Here is a 19,050-nt window from a genome sequence, read left to right as displayed (position 1 = left end):
CACACTGTGCTCATCCTCTGCATCGTGTGTTCTGCCCTGTCGCTAGCTACCAGGTGGACTGTGCTCTGTGAGCTGTAAGTCATCTTGCCTCTTAGCTTACTGGTGACTTATTTTTATACTTACTCCAGTCATGAGTCTTTGCTTCCACTTTTTGACTAGTTCTTTCTTAATCCTCTAGTAATTTAAGAGCTCCTAATGCAGAGACACATTGGTTTCTTCTTTCATTTCCTTATCTTTGCACTAGGATGATTTCCTACTGTCTCTTCAATACTATTTGTTTCAGAAACTGAGATCTCTCTTGCACTCCTTTATCCTCAAGACAGCCTTCTGAAAGGCATCCAAATGCATCTAAGTTACTTAAAAAATGGAACTTGATGTATTTATGAAAAGATGATTCTGATCAAATTTTCTTTGCTACCAGCATAGGAGAATCAATGAACCAAGAGCATCTTTTAAAAACCCTCCTGGGAGTCCTGCTTCCTGGCAGACTGCGGAAGAATCTGTTTTGTATGCAGACATTTGAAACATTACAATAAACATCAGAAACAGAAAAAGATTTATTAGAAATATTACACAGATTTTTGCATCATACATCTTAATAATGTTAATCTTTAAATATTAGCATGTCCAAATCTGGCAATGCCTACTATATACATTCTAATGTGCTCTTTGTATAAATTAGATTACGATGTAACATCTGTACCCAATAGAGAAAGCTAAAAGTACTTCACTGTTAGAGGTGCTTATCCCATATGACAAACTCCAGCTGGACCAACAATCAATAAAAACATTGTGTCCAGCACTGCCCAGTGGAACTTGGCACACGTGCAAGTCAAAAACGTAGAGACCATCAGCTGAGAAAAATGTTAGTTGCAGTTCAGTTATAAGCTTGATTCTACACCATACTGGTGAGTGAGTCTAAATGGCACTGGAGTTGGTAAAAACTGATATAGTCTAGCATAGTAGAAGTTATTGCTGGGTTTAAAAAATGTCTTAATGCTCAGTGCCCTGAGTCTTTTTAGGCAAAAGCCCTCTTCTGACAGGAAAATGCATAATCTCATCCCATACAGACTCTGCCGTTTATCAGATACACAAGGCACAGCTGCTTTGCAAACAGCCAGCCCCGGCCAACACTTCCCGCTGGAAGACCCGGTACCGTAAGCACAGAAAGATGAGGGAGGTACCAAAAAACTAACGAACCAATGCTTGTATTTGCATTGCCAAGGAAGGGGCAAAGCCAGCGAAGCAAAAAGGTAGATCTTTGAAGAGTTCCAGGTCAGCAATCAAACAGGGGAGAACCAATCATTCTGCCAGCGTGCACTCGGTCGGTTTGGACAGAAAACTTGCACGTAACCGGCTGCACGTACAAAACAAGAAAAATCATAAAGAAAACCTGTAAGAAACAACTTCAAATTACAACAAGAAAATCTGCCAAAACTCAAAGAGAATGTGTCTCACTGACAGGAAACTGGAGAACGTGTGTAAGTCAAAACTCACTCTGCTCAGCACAGCTGCCTTGCTGCAGCACAGGAAGAACTGGGAAATCTTTGTCCCCTTTGCATTTCCTCAACTGTCACAGGCTCGGGAAGGGGAACCTTGCAAGGGCAGCAAGCTCCGTGCTCTCTTCCCTCCTCATCTTCTGAGATCCACCCCGGGCTGCACTCTTAGGAGAAATGTCACTCAAGATGACAGTCAGTGAGGCCTCTCAAGCTGATGTCCTTTGTTGTCCATGAAGGCCCAGGCATGTATGTCCCATATATGTCCCTCTCCTCACACGCTGGACTTTCACTCCACTCAGTTTCATTGCGTACTTTCAGAAACAGCCCATCAGCCTTTCTAGAAAACTTTCTTAGAGGGCTGACTCCGGGCTCGCTTCTCAACACCCCTGCACCTTTCCAAGCCACGAAACAACCCGTACTTTCTAGGACTCACCAGAAACTCTGGGAGTCAGATTGCATACTTTTCATGCTTTAACCTCCTTTCCTCTCTAACAGCTATAGTACAACAGTCACACGATGCGATACACCTCCATGGAACCTCACTGAAATCGCCATCCTAACCATTCTTCTCACGTGCTCATCCAAAATCAGCTATTTGGTTTCTTGTAGTCCAACAGGCTACCCAAGTACACACATACAAGCATGTGCAGATATGTTTAAGAGTGACTGTATATTCAGGGAGCATATGGCGACATGGTGAAGAGATTTCATCTGCCTGCATCAGGGAAAGATCCATTACTCCCAAGAGGCAAAATCAGAAAGGATTTAGGCAGTTTAGGCAAACTGTTACTGATATAACGCATTACACCATCCATGTCACGTCATCACATGTTCCATTCCAGGACATTTTCAGAGGATTCTCATAACTTCTATGAAGACTATCCTATACTCTCTAGCTTAACTTAATTAACAGACTCTCTAATTGTAACGGCAGCTAGAACTTTAATTTTGCTGTTGAAATTTGAGATGTCTTACAAGGGCCTGCAGATTTTCTGAAAAATCAGGCTGGTCTGTAGCATCTGGCATGGGACAAATTTAAATTCATATTCAAATTTTAAGGCAGCTTGAAAAAACAACAGTAATTTCTGAAAATCCAGGTCTAGAAATGTAACTGCGCAAGGTTCAAAAGGAAGAAAAAATACACAATATTGTAACAGTTAAATGAACAAAACCCTAATATTCTTAGTCTCAAAAAAATAACCTGGAAGAGCATCTCTCAATCTCAAAGTATCAGCATTTCAAAATGAGATGTTTTGCAGGTTTGAGGACTGAAAAGTAGCACTGAACAAATAGCGAAACTGAGTATCTTCTTCCCTATTGACAGACAGCTCCTTGTTCTAACTCCTGGATAAGTAAAAGATTTTTAAGAATATACCATTATGATTGGGTGGAATTAATGTTTGGTCTATGCTACCGGGGGGCACGGGAGAATAAGCGGCAAAGTTATGACAGAAACACTGCTTTGCAAAAATAATTTGGAAAAAAAAAAAAAAAAAAGCTGCTGGATCAAACAGAATGATTTGTAAGGTTACAGTAAGTCTCGGAGAAACTGATTAGAATAAGTGTCAGACCAGCACTTGAAGCAAGTGATACTGACACAGTAGATAATATACTTACTTAGTGTACATCTGACAGTCACATGGAACACACACTTCCAGTGGCCAGAGGGTTAAGATTATCTTTCTTTTTTAGATCAAGTGGAGTCCTCTGACTTTGAAATGTTTACCAGACACTGGGAATTGAAACAGTTTTTCTCATCCCTGCAAGTGCCCAATCCAAAGCCCACTGAGGAATATGGAATTTTCTGTGTTGACTTCACTACGCTTTGAACTGCGGCCCGTTGGAGGGAATTGGGATCTCTGCCAACGGATACCTCAGGGGAAAAGAGCCTGCTGCATCCACAAGGCACTGGAGCTCTGCAGTGTGACTGCCTTCCTAAACAAACTCTGCTAGCAGCTATTTTTCTCGTCCATCTTACCACATAACAGGAGATTTGTATCTGAGAACACTTAAAACAACTCATCCTATATTCTCTAGGGATGGCAGAGTGTATGCTGAAAAATACTGGAGAGTTAATTCAATCTAGAAAGCACTCTCTTGCAAGGAAATTACTCTGGCCAGCATTTACAACTGCTCTCTCACAGTATAAGATGACATAAAGAGTGCAAAGGCACTGTAAGTGCGTGCCACTGTCCTTTTTAATCACACAAACTCTCAAAAGATTGGAATCAGACTTTCCTGGGGGTGATGGATTAGAATAAATGTCAGATCGAAACTAAGAGCAAGTGATGCTTCTCTCCTCCCGCGAAATAAGCATACACTGCATTCCTCCAACTTCCTTTCTGCTCAATGTACTCACTGACCTTGGCCACTATCATCTGTCCCTTAATCCTATATTTTGCTGTGAGAAAACCAAAGTTTGAAATAGGTTGTTTACTAATTAAACAGTATGAAAAAACCCTAAACCACAAAGCACTGTGGGGGAGCCAGAGACTGAGATCAGCCACCTGCAAAGCCCCAGAGAACCTGAAACCAAGTTTCTTCTTATTTCTATTTCATGAGCCTTTTTTTTTTTTTCCCCCCAGGAGTTACGAGCAGTGAGCACACACTTATGTTTTGTAAGAGAGAAATGATCCCTAGCTCCTATGATTAACATTCACAAAGCATCAAGTATGGTCACAGGGTTAAACACGCTAACTAGACAACAACTTTCTTCTACCAGCATAATCTAAAGCAGCTAGGCGGCCTTCTGTGAGGTCCTGTACAAAGCCTGCTCTCCAAGACCTGCTCCTAGAACAAACTAAGCAGCCTGTTCGATCCTGCTGTCCTTGGAGACAAACAGAAAATTTAACTTCATGAAATGAAATAAGAGGAATGGTATAATGGAAATTAAACAGTGTCTTTCAGACATTTTACTAACAGTATCATTGAGCTGGAAAGCTATTCTCTGGCGCCTTAGAGATTTCCATGGCACAGAGAGGAGTTCCGACTACATTCTTTGTAACTTTGGAGTGAAGTTGCAACTTCCATCGGTACTAATAGATTACTGTGTTCCTTCATAGGGTAACATCACTTCCAACCATGCAACAGTGCCCTATGGACTACAGTTTACTGGACAGGGCACAGGCTGTCTCAAGATTCATGCCATTCACAGCAATTACATATCTGAGCTGATTATACAGGATCAACACAGAAGAAAGAAGTTACTCCACTCAGTCCACAAAAATATGAACTACTGAGATGTCACTGTATTGCTTAGAGAGTCATCACCTGATTACTGGCACCTTGCAAACTAAAGCGAGTAAGTTGCATTTGCAATATTCCTATGATAACTGTGCCTGCACAGTCAGCTGGGAAACCGAGCTCTGGCTTCCTGTAGTAATCAAGTAACAAAGTTGTTGTAATAAAGCTATTTTTCCTCAAAGAGATTACCTCTGTTTGATCTGAAATGAAGTCCCAGCACTTAACAGGATCTTTTAGAGTTCTTTCACTAACTGGTGATGGAACAGAGCATGGTTTCTGAGTTACAAACGATCCTGTTGTTATCCTGCTGGTTAAGCTATGACAAGCAAACTGGTATACTCATTGGGTCAGACACAAGTCAGGTTAAAGTTCTTACACACTTGTGTGGATCTGTCATGATGTTTTATAAAACACATGGAGGCAAGAAAACAACACGTATTTGGGATGAGTTAAGCATGTTTTGGCAAGAAGAGCATTTTTGTGAGCTTTTGTATTAATATTAATTTCCCAGCCTCCCTTGAGTGCCAGCATAGTCCACATTGCTTTAGAACTTCATTTTGTAGCAGGTCTCCTGTTGGTGGAGTCTGGTTTGAGGCAAACATTGTTTAACACAAGGGATCCTTTTCAGAAATATCCCACGTGTGCTCGAAAACGCTTTGCAATTTCCACCTGGGAATAAAGTTACAGATGAATTTGGTTTGTATAGATGGACAACGGATATTTATTTGGTTGTAGTCCCAGATGTAATCAAAATTATGGAAGAGCTTTCTTTCAAACTAAGAGCTTAGGTTGGTTGTGGAAGAGGAGCAGGTGGATTGTTAAAGTGATCGAGTGCATCTGTAGCATTCTTTGTTCTCTTCCCCACTTCTGTCCGCCTCTTGCTCTGCATCTCAGGTCTCAAAGTACTTGTAAATCTGGGCGACGTACTGCATCACACTCTGCCAGTCTGGCCGGTCTGTGTACATCATCTCACTGAGTTCCTGCACAGGACAGATGCATGTCAAAACTTAGGCAAGCACCACTGTTGGCAACATCACTGGGTCCTCTGAGTAGTTGTGGCTATTGAACACTACTTCTGCTTCCATTCCAGAGTTCCTTAAAGCCACAAACAGTATAAAAGTGCATGGGAATGTTCTACTGGTCTCGTGCAACTCAAAATTGTTAATAAACGAGTTAGAAAGCCATATGCATTTTACATTCTGAAAAGATTTCTTCCATCTGCAAAGATCAATTCTCTATATAACTTCATTTAAATTGCTCCTTCTTTGCATGTCCATGGTTGTGTATTTAGCTCATGAACCCCATTAATATTTTTACTTCATATTAAACCTATGTCTTCCTTGTCATCACATTGTTGATTTTAGAAAAGGCTTTTTAAACAGTTTAACAACAACTTATCCTCCTGTTTCTTAAAACACTAAATCAAAAGGAAAAAAATGGTCTAACAGGCAAGTCTGCCCATGAAAATAGGAATCATCTGGAATCAGCTTCCAAGAGGAGGACATAACCAATACTCTCATTTCAATACTAGATGACCTCCACAAGTTCCTTCAAATTATACTAATTCTGTGATTCTACAAATTCTTTCTAGAAGTTCTCCTAAAACTATGAACTTTCAGAGATGGTTGTGAAGCCTTTCCTAGTACTATGTGAACATTTTCAGTGCAAGCTGACTGACCGACCAGATGGCAACAAAGGCTTTGGAATGGTGTATGCAGCAAATCTTCCCTTGCTAAAAGAAGGTTACTCACCAGGCTGGGTTTGATGCCTACACTTTCAGCAGCTTGAAATGCTAATAGCAGATTTCTCTTCTGTAATAACAAAACAAAAGTTCAAAAGGATTATCAAAGTACGATTCCTGAACCCTACACTTTGCTTCTGGTTAATCAGTAAGTTTAAATGAGCAGGGATATTTGAAAACTGAAAACCACTAGATTCAATACTTTCACATAGACGTTTTTTTGTATTAGCAAGGTATATTCACAAATAAGTTCTCTGTCTTTGAATCGCTCATCTACTTTCGCCCAAGCTACAGCCCTCTGTTTTTTGACAAGTAAGTTCTTGTGAAACTGATGACAACTAGGCAAAAACCCCACTGAGGTTCTGCCTTTATTACGAGTGAAAGTTTTCTGAAGAGATGTTAACTAATATAAGGCATTCCTGTATATAGCACAATTCTTACTGTAATAGATACTAGCTGTCTGTAGTAAATCCAGGTTCCTCCCCTGAACCCCAAATATGTTAAGACCCCCTGAGGGTCTTAACATATTTGGAATGTGCTGACATGGTCTGACTTGTAGATGCACTGCTGTCCAAGTAGTTCAATGAATGATCTCTCTGCCTACTGATCCAGCACTTTTAATGCATGCTGCTAACTCAGGAGTCCAGAAACACTTTGTCCTTTCAAAAGGGACGCTGTCTTCATGTTTATCTGCAGCACTCATTGGATTCAGGCAACTTGTCAATAACTCTTTATCCACTAGTCCCTGCATTTCCTCTGGGAGCTCACTGTTGATTTCATTCCCCTTTCCATCCAGCCTGTTTGGTTTGTAAATTCCCAACTGACACTTGTCTCTTACTGTTGCTCCCATCTACTTATTTTGTATCAATCAAGATCAAGGTCTTGCAACACTGTTTCTCCACCACATATCCATCAAAATGGATAAAGTTCACCATGAGTTCTGCAAATGGTGTAAGAGCAGGTACAACAAAACTTACTTTATCCTGGCTGTTGAGTTCCTGGTAAGGAATATGTGCAGGCAAATATGTGTGCAGGAGAGCGCAGAAGGCAAGCCCATCACTCCAGCTGCTGCTGAAGTTGGTAATATCAATATTCTGTAAGAGAAAACATGAACCATCCCTGAACAGTGCTACACAACAACAACAAAAAAATCTCCAAACAATAGTTTTTATGCAGTCATGAAACAAAACCTCAGAGTATTAAAGGAACATAGGTTTACAATTTCCATTTTCCCCTTCTTTTTCATGTCAAGTAAAAAGATACCAAATAAGATGGCAAGTTTCGAAGTCCTGGATAAGGGATCATTAAGGAGTTAAATGTTTTTCACACCAGGTCCCAAACAGAGGCTCTCCCCAGTGCTTTCTAGAAGGTGAGAAATAACATGTGCAGTACATGCTGCAGCTGCAATATTCCTGTGCTGGCAAGAGGAAGGTCTTTATCTGGTCCCTTTCAATTACTGAATGGCAGAAATACGATTTCTCCAGCACCTACAACAGAATCTATCAATATTTTAAAATGGTATTTTGTAATTGATTTCATGCTTCCTTGTTTCAGGATGTGTAACAGAGGGATGGATTTGTAGAATGATGAGGCAGTGTAATCAGTGTATTTGACCTCTGTTATCTTTCTGATATTACACAGCAGACACATACTTTAATAAGAATGGGTAATTAACAATTATGATTTGATTCAGCCCCTTGTCAGAACTGACATCAAGTTGTTGAAATACTAACATAGTCCTCAAGCACTAAATAAAGAATATGCTTACTTGTATGCAATAGGGAGGCTCAAACGTGGCAACAGCAACAGCTGAATGGTCAGCTTTCCAAGAGCTGGGCAGAAGTGCCCAGCTTGCCGTGGTTTGCATGAACGCACGTCTGTGTTCTCATATTCTTTATCAGTGCAGCATCTTTCATCTGCATGTCACAGAGCACTTAAAAGGCAGGTAAAGAATGGGAAGTCTGAGATACGGAATTTAACCATCTACTCAAATTCACAAAATAAGTAGTTGAGGCGAGAACAGAGGTTTCCTGATGCTCACTCTCCTGCTACCATAGTCACTGACAAATAAATGTAGCTGCGTCACTGATAACAAGTACAATACAAGATCCTTACAGAACAGAAACAAACAGAAACCTTTAAACCTTGTCTTCACATGTTTCCTAACACGACAACAAGGCTGCGTTTGCTTGAGGAAGCAATGTTTCAGGTGGGATGCATATACTAATAAACACCCAATTGAAACCCCTGAGCTGAGCTAGAAAAATCTGACTTGTCTGCAACTTCCACCACTGCCAGCTCCAACAGGAGAGCAGTGAAAACAAAACATATCGAAAGAAATAGTCTAATATGGTTGCGAGTTTAAATGGTCAAAAAATACCTTCCTCCCCCTTCTTGCTAGATGGGGGGATTCTTTGCTAGTCACATAACTTATTACAAGGGTGCACTCGGGTGCACAGGGGAAGCCCAGTTTCCCTATTCATGACAACTGAAGTCCAGAACATGCTACCTACAGGTGGATTAGAGTGATTACAGAAACTGATATTTTAAAATCAGCCCATCTGTAAAGAACTCCTTTAAAATAAAAAGATTACTGGGGGTACTGAGTGCATTCAGGGTTCTTCAGAGGGATTCTTGCGAGGCACAGAAGCAGTTAAACATACGCTTGTGGCCCAGTTCTGATCCTGTGAACAAGGTGACCTTTCTAATGCTCTTGTTTGCGCTGACTGGCCATACCAGCACACGAAGGAATTCTCATGGCTAAGTTTTGCTGCTGTAGGAGCAGCTGTAGTTACAAATATTAGCTGAAAACAAAACAGTGAACTAAGTGATATTGCCTAAAAAAGTAACAGCCGCTGGAGCATGGAAGGCTCCAGGACAGGATGGCACTGCACCATTGCTCACACTACGGCAGGTGTGGACCTACCCGCAAATCATTCTCGCCGGCTACATCTTCCTGTGTGCTGAACTTCAACTCAGATTCTGTGCCGCTTCATTTTCTTTATTTAGCTATTTTCCGGTTTCTTTCAAAATTCCCCAAAAGACAAAGCTTTTACTGCATCTGTCATACAAAAGCTAATGCAGATGCACTAAAACCCAGACAGGAAGTATTTTAGCATATGCTCTTCACTTACGATGCCTCACTGATTAGTTGTCCAACCTGGATTTCGTCCAGTCAGACAGGATTTCAGATTAGTAATAAATGTCCATAACCCAACATGGCTCCAATTGAAGCAGTACAGAATATTTCAGGTTAAAATACTCTGGCTGTAATAAATCTACAAATGTAATGTGCTCTGAAAGCAGGCCATCAGCAGCAGACATTACCGCACTGTACCAGCCACCACATTGTATTTTGCTCTATTAACACGTCAATGGAGATAAAAGAAGAGTGACTTAGCGGCTGAATACCACACACGAAAAAAGAAAAAAATTATCTGAAATCCGTCCTGGTTTTACTTAATCCATAAAGTTGCACTACGGAAGTGCAATTTTGTGTTATGGAATATGCTGAAGCTGGATTACTCTGCTGTCTTGATGTTTCAGACAAACAAGTTACTATTTATCAATCTGCAGTTACTGGGAAAGGACTGCCTGCCAAATTACAGAGGTGCTCCTACCGAGGCCAATATATTTTATCACCAAATAGCCTACCATCAAATGCCAATATTCTTATTTTATATTGTATGATAGAAATGGAAAATGGAGGTCATTACATTCCTCCCCCCTTTCTCCCCCACAAAAAGGCAATGGAAACAGGAACAAACAAAGCCTTCGTTAAGATACAGGACTAGACAAAAAGGCAAGTCATGTTTGTGTGAGAACATTATATCCTATCCTTGTTTTCATAATGTTATTATGAGAGACACGTGAGATAAAGAACTCTTCCTTCCTACAGTATTTCACCAGCGCAGCATCAGTTTGGTAACTTTACTTGCCTTTGTAATTTTAACTATACCTAAAACTCTTCTCCTCCCATCTAACAATATCCAGACATAAGAAGTGTTAATGCCTACAATAAAATCAGAACTAGGTCCAAAAATCCTCAAGTCTCCAACAGCATTGTCCAGCCAGTCATCTGCAGTAATTCTTGGAGCCAAGTCTTACAAACAAGCAAAAGTTCAAGGACGGGGTTCCGCTGACAATATTTAAACCACAGATGAATTCTACTGCAAAGTGGTATGTCACGATCAACAGAGAAAGTGGACTTAAATCTGAATTTTTGTCCTAAATGCAAACCCAAAATGAATGTTCAAAGGTTCGGCTCAACTCTTCAGTTAATAGTACAAGAACAAACAGACATACTCAAAACCACTTAGTTGCCATTTTCACATCCAACAAGCTTCAGTGAATTGTGTATTTTTCCTCTAAACAAATGGATTTCCATTTCATACATGGTATAAAACCCTCTCTGCCATTTCATCTTGGATTCTGTATTAACTACTTTTCAGTTTGGGATATAAGAACGTGTTAAATGAAAAGTTATCTTCTGTGTTTTGCTACACTGCAGCTTTGCTTGTAATGCCTCCCCACCACACCGCACCAAGAGGAATTAAGTCAAAATAGAGGCACATGGATTTCTCGGAAGATCTCTGGCTCTGCTGATGCCAGACAAAAAAAAAAAAAAGGAAAACAATTTAGGGAATGAACACCTTGGAAACTATTCACTTCTCTTGATTATTTTGGCAGTGGAACCTGTCTCAGTCTTTCTGCCACACCTCCCTATTCCTCAACACGCAGTCCATGAATATGTGGGAGGTATTTGTGTACATTCTGGTTGTTACTGTACACTTCCAAACTGCCAGATGGAGAGTTTGGCGATTCCTCTGTCTCTCAGTGTGCTTACAGCAGAACCTCCACCCTACGCTCTGAAAAACTGCATATGGCTTCTCATGAGGGACCTAGAAGTTAACCTGTATAGGCTGGCAGCCTTTAGGAGGAAGATGCACCACCAGAGTGCATGCAGAATGAACGTAGGGAGAAATATTGAAATGTCATAGGGACACTGTAGATCAAACCGAGTCGTAGTACCCATTAGGCAGGGTGAAAAATTTGCCATCTTATGGTCACAGTATGTCTCATGGTCACTAGTACCCGATGTCTATCTTTAGCATGCCATCAATGGATCCACACTGCTAAAGACATCTGCACCAGAGATTAACCCCTGGCCCATGGGTCAAGGGGGGACAAGTAGCTTAGGCCTGCAGCGCTCAGGGTTATGAGCTTCCTTTGAAGCAGATACGTCATATCCATATTACGCAGCACTTGACCTGGGTCTTCTATGGCACTGCTAAGAAAATAATCAGAGAGGCAGGGGCAGTGTAGTCAAGAACCTTGAAAGAACATGAAAGGCAGGCCAGAAGAGAGGTGTTTTTATAGCACAATGATATAACCATCTTTACATACCCTGTGTGGAGGGGCAAAAAGGAGCATGAAAAGATGTGAGGGTACAAAGTTTGCTGGGATAGTGGTAAGGTACAGTGTCGAGCATAGAGGTGTCCAGATTAAACTATTTCTAGTGTAGTTCCCAGGCTTCTTCACAGTGAAAATCATTCATTCACTTCAAATCAAAGCTCGTGAGTGAACTACTATACATGCAGTGGGAATATTAAGGGACCTGGATCCGGACACATACTAGGGAGTGCAGTTATCGCAAAGTACCAAAGTACCCAGACGGTTCGTTTCTACAAATATTAAAGCACCTGACATTAAGCAACAGTAAAAAAAAAAAAAAAAAAATCCATGCAATGTATTTAGAAAGCAAATGTATTATCTATGATATTACTGGCAGGACAAGTCTAAAAGACACTAAACACCTGCAAGTCATTAACCTCGGCCCCCCACCCCAGGAATAGGGCCTTTGCTTGCAGATAACAGAGCACTATGGGAGCCACGGTAAAGACACACAGGGAAATCTGTGTGATCTGTTCTCACTAAAAACAATTTCTTGTTTATCTGAGGAAAAAACAACCACCCCATTAGATTTCAACTAGATCTTTGACTCCAAGTCTTCAGCAAAAAGCAACAATGACATCACACGTTCTTCATTACAGCCTAAGTATGTTAAAATACTGACATGAGATATTCCCACTACGCAGATATTATTGTGCTCACAGCTCTCTGAGTCATAATTTTCTCTGTAAGACCTAGAATTTTAAATTATAGACATGAATCAGCTTGAAGCTAGCCTGGAACTCTGTAGAAGAAAGTCTGCAATAAATATGACTTTAGCACCGTTCTTCCCACCCTCCCCCCTCAGCATACAAGCAGCCCTCCCGCCTCTCAGCAGTCACTGGTACAGAACGGCGTACCAGGAACATGCCCCAGTGGCTAATTATTGAGGTTCAGCCCATACAGAACATAAACTTAAATACTGAGGACAGAACTAGTTAAAATAAATATACTGAATAAACCAAAGGGAATTTTTTTTTTTTTTTTTAATAGCAGCTCCCCCTTAACTGGCTCAGCTTTCTGCAATCCTTCCTGGTTATCACTAACTGTATACTCTCATCTCCTTCACAGACCAGAAGTCTTACAGCCCAGTGTTTTTACGTGGTTATATTTAAACACAGATATCTGAACAGGAACCTTCTTTTCATGAGACACATCTCTGAAAATCTGAACTCTGACCTTTCTATTGTAAAATCTGACCAAGGTACTTTGAAAGGCAACTTCCAAAGATTACCCCCCCCCCCCCCATTTAACAATGGGTGCATAACACTGCAAATCTAATTTGGATTTATTACACCCTAATTGATCGGGGACATGATAGCAGGCTTCAGCCAAAGAGGTTCTATCAAAGGAAGCATATAAGCTTCGAGCTCTGGATAGGCAAGTTCCAAATACTTCCTAAAATGCAATACAAATGAAGAAGGGCTCCTTTTATCATGACCTAACCTTCTGAGCAAACAAAACACTCCAGTTCATCTCCAGCAAAGATATGAAACATCTGGGCAATCTACTGGAAATATGGGTGAATTAGAAGTGTGGTCAGGTCCAGTTAACACGGATGAAAGGCATGAATGCCTAAAATTAAAGACTGCCTGGATTCTTCTGTAATTACAGGGTGCACCCAGATGACTTGGACAACTGCACACGGCTATTTTCAATGGGTAGCTGCAAGTCTAAAGTGATTTGCGTATCACATTTAGTCAAGCTACTACAAGGAACCTTTCCTGAATTCTCTTTGAAATCTTTCTCTCTTAAATGGAATACACAATAAAGTAATGCCTCTTGAGTAAAAAAAAAAAATCCAGAATAACTTGTGGAACCGCAATACTGTTTATTGTATAGAGATTAAGTGGCTAGGCAAGCTTGGGAAAGACGCCAGATGACCTTCTATCCTCCAGGCTGTATTAATATCCCTAGTTCAAATGGTTCAGGCAGCTGCAGTCTCCATAAGAATTGTTTTAACCTTCCTTTGAAACTTTGTGTTTCTATCCCTATCATCAATATTTCTAATGCTTCTACCAGCCACATAAGTCATGTATCTTGTTGCTGATTACATGTGTACGAAACAACATAAGTCCAATAACATAAAATGCTGTGTGAAAATTCTGTTGAATTATTTAATTACAGCACAGTGAAATAAGGAACTGGTGTCAGCTCTTTAAAGGTTATCCCATTTACTACATTCCCTTTTACAAAGGGACCCCATTTCCCATCCCATTCCTAGGTTCTGTTTGCTCCTTGGTCCACTGCTGCCACAGGTGTTGCCTTGGGTTTACCATTTATCATTTGCTTCAGTAAGTGTGAATTAATGAGCCTTCTTAGCATAGACTATTTTTGTTGTTAAAAGCACCAAACATCAACTGACTACAGTAGTCACATAGAGCAGGGACATTTAAAAAGAACATATTTAACACAAACATTGTCATGCATGCTACAAAGATTTTTCAGCTCCCAACTATTTTAATCTCTCAAAAGCCAGAGACCTGAGAAAATACCAAAAAGTCAGGCATGTCCAATTTTCGTTACTTTTCCTAGTTGAGTCAGACTGGCAAGAACAGGTAGCATGATGCTCTCTGAAGCTCTGTGCTCAAAACAAGCTCATCTGACAGGAGTTGCCTCAGAGATCATTCAGAGTAAATTGTAAAGCCATTCTAAAGTGATCTGTGCAGTCTTTAAGCTCAGCTCTTTCTTCATGAGGTATTGAGGATGTCAATGACCTTCTACAAGGCAGCTTAGTTCTGGTATTTTGATTACAAAAGAGATGTGGTGCTGCTATAGCTAAGTTTTCATAAGAATAAAAAAATGAAAGTACTACCAAATGGGGGATATTTAAGGTAATGCGTGATAAAGTAATTACGTGACCTCCCAATTCCTCTACTTGCAAGGTGAAAAACAGTTATTACTGACACTGAAATCATCACTGTAACTATACATGAGTAACCTCCCTAGTGAGCCCAAATAGCATCCATTCGTGCCCATCCAATCTATTGCTCCCAGCACTGTACGAACTGGCAAATGTTTCACTATACTTTGTTCACTTTTCCAGGTTTTATTTGCATTTTAATATATAAAGACTGACTTTTAAAAATGAAAACAGATTCTGATGAACAAGGGTTGAGAGTAGTTGCTGGCACAGTGCACATACACAGTGAATGTATTTGTTGTCGTGGGGTAATTTGTGTTCAAAACAACTCATATTATTTGCTAGGAAAGGTTCATTCTCATTACTAAAAGTCACCTACTTCAAAGGTCTCACTAAAGGCTAGTGAAGTAACAGGGGTTTGTACATATTCCTCATTTTGGGTATTAATTTATCACTCTGCACACCAGCTTCCACTTGAGTGAGAGAGAGAGATCGGATGTATAATGCTGAATTCACAGGGAGCTGACTTTTTATTACACAAACATAAGGGACCATACAGCTGGTATAAGAAGAACCAATTTTACAGACATCTCTGGGCCATTTCAGAGATGAAACAATGCTGACAAAAGATATATATTAGGTGTGACTGGTGCTTCTGTAATTTACACCATTGCCACTTTCAGTGAGTGGGCAAAACAAGCGTTAGTTATATCTGGAGAGGCAGAGGTGGATTACACAGCAAGACCAGGAACTTACAAGTTCTCCTCATTGTAATAAACCCATTAGATATTGACAAGTTCTTATTTTTGCTATGCATCTCTCTTCTGCTCTTCAGTATAAATTATACTTGTTCCCCCCACCTGCGGACAGCCAACTCCCTGCTTGCTACACAACTACCACTGCCATCCATTTCCTCACCAACTCCTATAAATGACACCACTGCTGAATGCCAGAGAAGAAACGGGCCGGGCTGTGTTCCTTCATTCCCAAGGCTGCAAGAGTGAAGATGCAGCAGCACAGCTCCAAGGACCACACAGATACTCGAGGGAGGGAGGGAGGGGGAGGAACTAGCTCCCCTCTGTGTCCAAGACAGCAGCACAGCTACTTCCTCCCTGGAGCCCTGGTGCAGAATTGCTAATGACCACACTGATCGCTCCCACAGCTATTTCTCATTATCTGTATTGAGAGTTCCCAGATTAGCCATGTCCTGGAATTCCTGGGCGGTGGGGTAGGCTGCAGACTGCAGAAGGCTTGAGGTAAAGGATGAAGACAAGGTGGGGAGAGGTCTCGACAGCAAAGGATATTCATGGAACAGGCAGCAGGACTCAGCTCTCTCCCAGTTAAAGTCACAGTTTGGAGCTGTTCCAGCTGGTGGCCAATCAATTCAGTGTTTTCACTGATTGTCATTGCATCCAGGCAACACAGGGAAAGCGTCTTGGACTTTGGGATGGATAGAGTGTAAATGCTATTTTAAAAATTACCCAGCAGGATAGAAAGTTACGCATGAGAGAGCTGCATGGGCGTTTATTTTATCCCTCCAATCAAGAGACTTGTATTTGTTTACAGGATAAAGCCCCTTATGTGAAAAAAGGTAGAGCTCAGCTCAAGTTATTTGGCTACACTAGAGAAGCACGTTTATGCATTGGCATCACTGCGAAGGGGGCTTGCACATTGGTAACCAACCTGGTTATTCCCAACATGCCATGATTTGCCTGCTGCATTTATTTTCCAGACCCAACTCTGGGTCCAGCTGGGACATACAGAGGAACTGCATGTACACATTCAGCTATAAGGGGTTTCATTTAGGAAAAGAAAACATTTATTCTGGAAAAAAAAAAAAATGGGAATATCTTCAGATTTTAAGCCCCTATTTTCATTACTCAAAAACTCTCAAGATTGCCCTTTTTAATCAAAGCATCTTTCCAAGTATTATTGAAACTTATCATCATCCAATGATATATGATATGATGATCCATATTTTAACAGCTAGGGAAATTAAGGCAATGGTATTATGCAAGACCACCAAGGTCACAAAGATGGTCCAAAGCAAACTTGGGAGCAAAAATCCTGGTCAACTTATTGTCAACTTTAAATTAAACACAGGATAATCCCTCCTATCTCAATAGCTATTATGAAGACTCCCTTCAACTTTTGCGCAGACAGGAAAAGTCTCCTGAGGTCAACATCCTCCTCTTTGGCAAAAAAACAGAGAAACGCAAAGAGAGCCAGGATTTTCACCCATTTCTCAGAAACTCACAGAATATACTAATAACTTCCTGAGAAAAACCCATTGCACATATATCCTACTTCTAAATGTCAAAACGCTAAAGCACTGTTGATGCAGAGCTCTCAGGAAGCCTGTGCACGTTCTCACAACAGCCAGGATACGCTTGCATATGGCACTTTAGGGTTCTTGTTCGCCAGAGAAGAACTTTGTAGCATTAATGGTATTGCTAAATTCTACGACAGAGAGCTTTTTCCTGCTTGCTCAGCAGGCTCTGGCCATCAGCCTCTGATCTCAGACACACACGTTGGCGTGGCAGAAGGGAAATCTTCCCAGTCCTCCTCAGAAGAGAGAGACTGTGCAGCGAATGCTGCTTAGAATGAACGGATGGCTGCCATTTAAGTCTGGAGGGGTTTTGTTCAGTGTTTTTCCTTCACCTACATCACACAAACTGGGAGTTAGCTTTGCTGATGATCTTCAGCACACAAGATCCCAGTACTGTGGGAATCCAGCCTTTCCAGACTGCACATAAACTGTGTGTAACAGCAGATAGGATTTACCTCCTGTCCTTGTTGCTTGAAAGACCTCACTTGGAAAGGTGGCCAGAAAACATGTACATCCACTCCTCAGTGTTACCGCTGAATTACAGAATGACACCACTTACCCAGTCCTTGTGGCTAGTTAAATGTTTAGATAGAAACCTGGTTGATGTTGACAGAGGAGAGTGAGATTGATACAATTTGGAAACATTTTGAAACAATTTAATGCTACTTGTTGACACAAACACAAGAAGCAATGTAGAAAAGAAACACTCCCATACCCAGGTGCACATCTTGTCATTAAGAAACAACTGGGTTCTCTTCTGTATTTCTTGAGGACAGTGCACAGCTGTGCTGGGATTCTCAAGGCTCTAAAACTGAGCTCCATTATGTTAGTGTCACAGGAAGTGTTTGACTGATTGTTTTATGAGCCAAGTCCCAGGAATTATCCTGCCCAGGTTCAGAAGTTGAGGGGGTTGATCCTGGGTTTTGTCCCACTCAGCTCTTTGATTCTTTACCAGAACTGCCAGCCTGAGCACCAACCCTGAGCACCGTGGTAGAATTTGCAATACAGTCCTCTGTTCACTCTCTGTGGTCCAAGATAGTGCATAACCAAAGCGTGGGGCAAAGTACTCAGCTGAGACTTAAAAAAGATTGAGGCTGTAGTTGCTTAAGTAGAAAGATAATGTCAACTACCCACACTAATGATGTACAAAGAAATAACAGACTTCTTGCTCCTAAATATAACCCTTAGTTTCCAGAATAAGGAAGAAACCATCAAACATGGACAAGTTAATGTACAACTGGCCATGAAGGAGCTTTTGGATCTCCTATAAAGGAGGAGAACCTACCTGCAGCCCCAGGAAAACGCCTGCTTGATGCATCAGCAGCCAAAAAACAGTTATCCTAGCTGGCTGTCCTAGAGGCAGAAAGAGTCCATTTCTCTAATGAGAATGCACTGGCCCCGTGACCACTTGACCAAAGGGAATACGTTATGTCCTCATCAGTCTATCTGCATTTGTACATCTTTGGGCCACACTTAATCTGTGTTGGATGTCATCCAGCCAGAAAACGAGTCAAAAAAAATACAAGATAAAACAGAGGATAATATCATGGAATAGAGCTTGAGAACAAAGAGGATATGGAGGAAATACTGTCTAGTACAAAAAGAAAAGGAATGCAAATTCCTGTGAGAAAAAGAAAGCCACAAATTCATAAACAAAAAGCTAGTATTAGTCTGAGTTTAAACTGAATAGAAAAAGGGTGAAAAGCTTTATATTATATCCACTGCCAAACCACCAGTCAACCAGTCTCTTGCTATAATTACTTGACAAACAGCAAATACTGCAACAGCCTTCATTTTTCTCCCTAAGGTTTGCAATGTAATACCATGCAGAAACACTAACTTTGTAACAAAGTCCGATATACCAGCTTTATGCTTCTAGTAGTAAAAGCATTCAGAATTACATTTAATGACTTTTAGATTATGT

At 40.9% G+C, this 19,050-nt stretch overlaps 1 protein-coding gene across 1 annotated transcript in view; it reads right to left on the bottom strand.

Annotated features, from left to right (window-relative positions):
* Positions 1-5,380: 5,380 nt before the first annotated feature.
* The window catches only part of SPECC1 (sperm antigen with calponin homology and coiled-coil domains 1), a 73,255-nt gene continuing 59,585 nt past the window's right edge, over positions 5,381-19,050 (bottom strand). Inside the window, exons 12-14 of the mRNA XM_082493303.1 lie at positions 7,461-7,577; positions 6,494-6,553; positions 5,381-5,722 (exon numbers count right to left, since the gene is read on the bottom strand). Coding sequence (XP_082349429.1) covers positions 5,633-5,722; positions 6,494-6,553; positions 7,461-7,577 — 267 coding nt within the window. The 3' untranslated portion in view covers positions 5,381-5,632. The remainder of the gene's footprint in view (positions 5,723-6,493; positions 6,554-7,460; positions 7,578-19,050) is intronic.

Source organism: Vanellus vanellus (genome assembly GCF_965231255.1).
Source record: "Vanellus vanellus genome assembly, chromosome: 19".
NCBI classification, from domain to species: domain Eukaryota; kingdom Metazoa; phylum Chordata; class Aves; order Charadriiformes; family Charadriidae; genus Vanellus; species Vanellus vanellus.
Note: the sequence above shows the minus strand (reverse complement) of the source record. Positions and strands in the feature narration are given on the sequence as shown.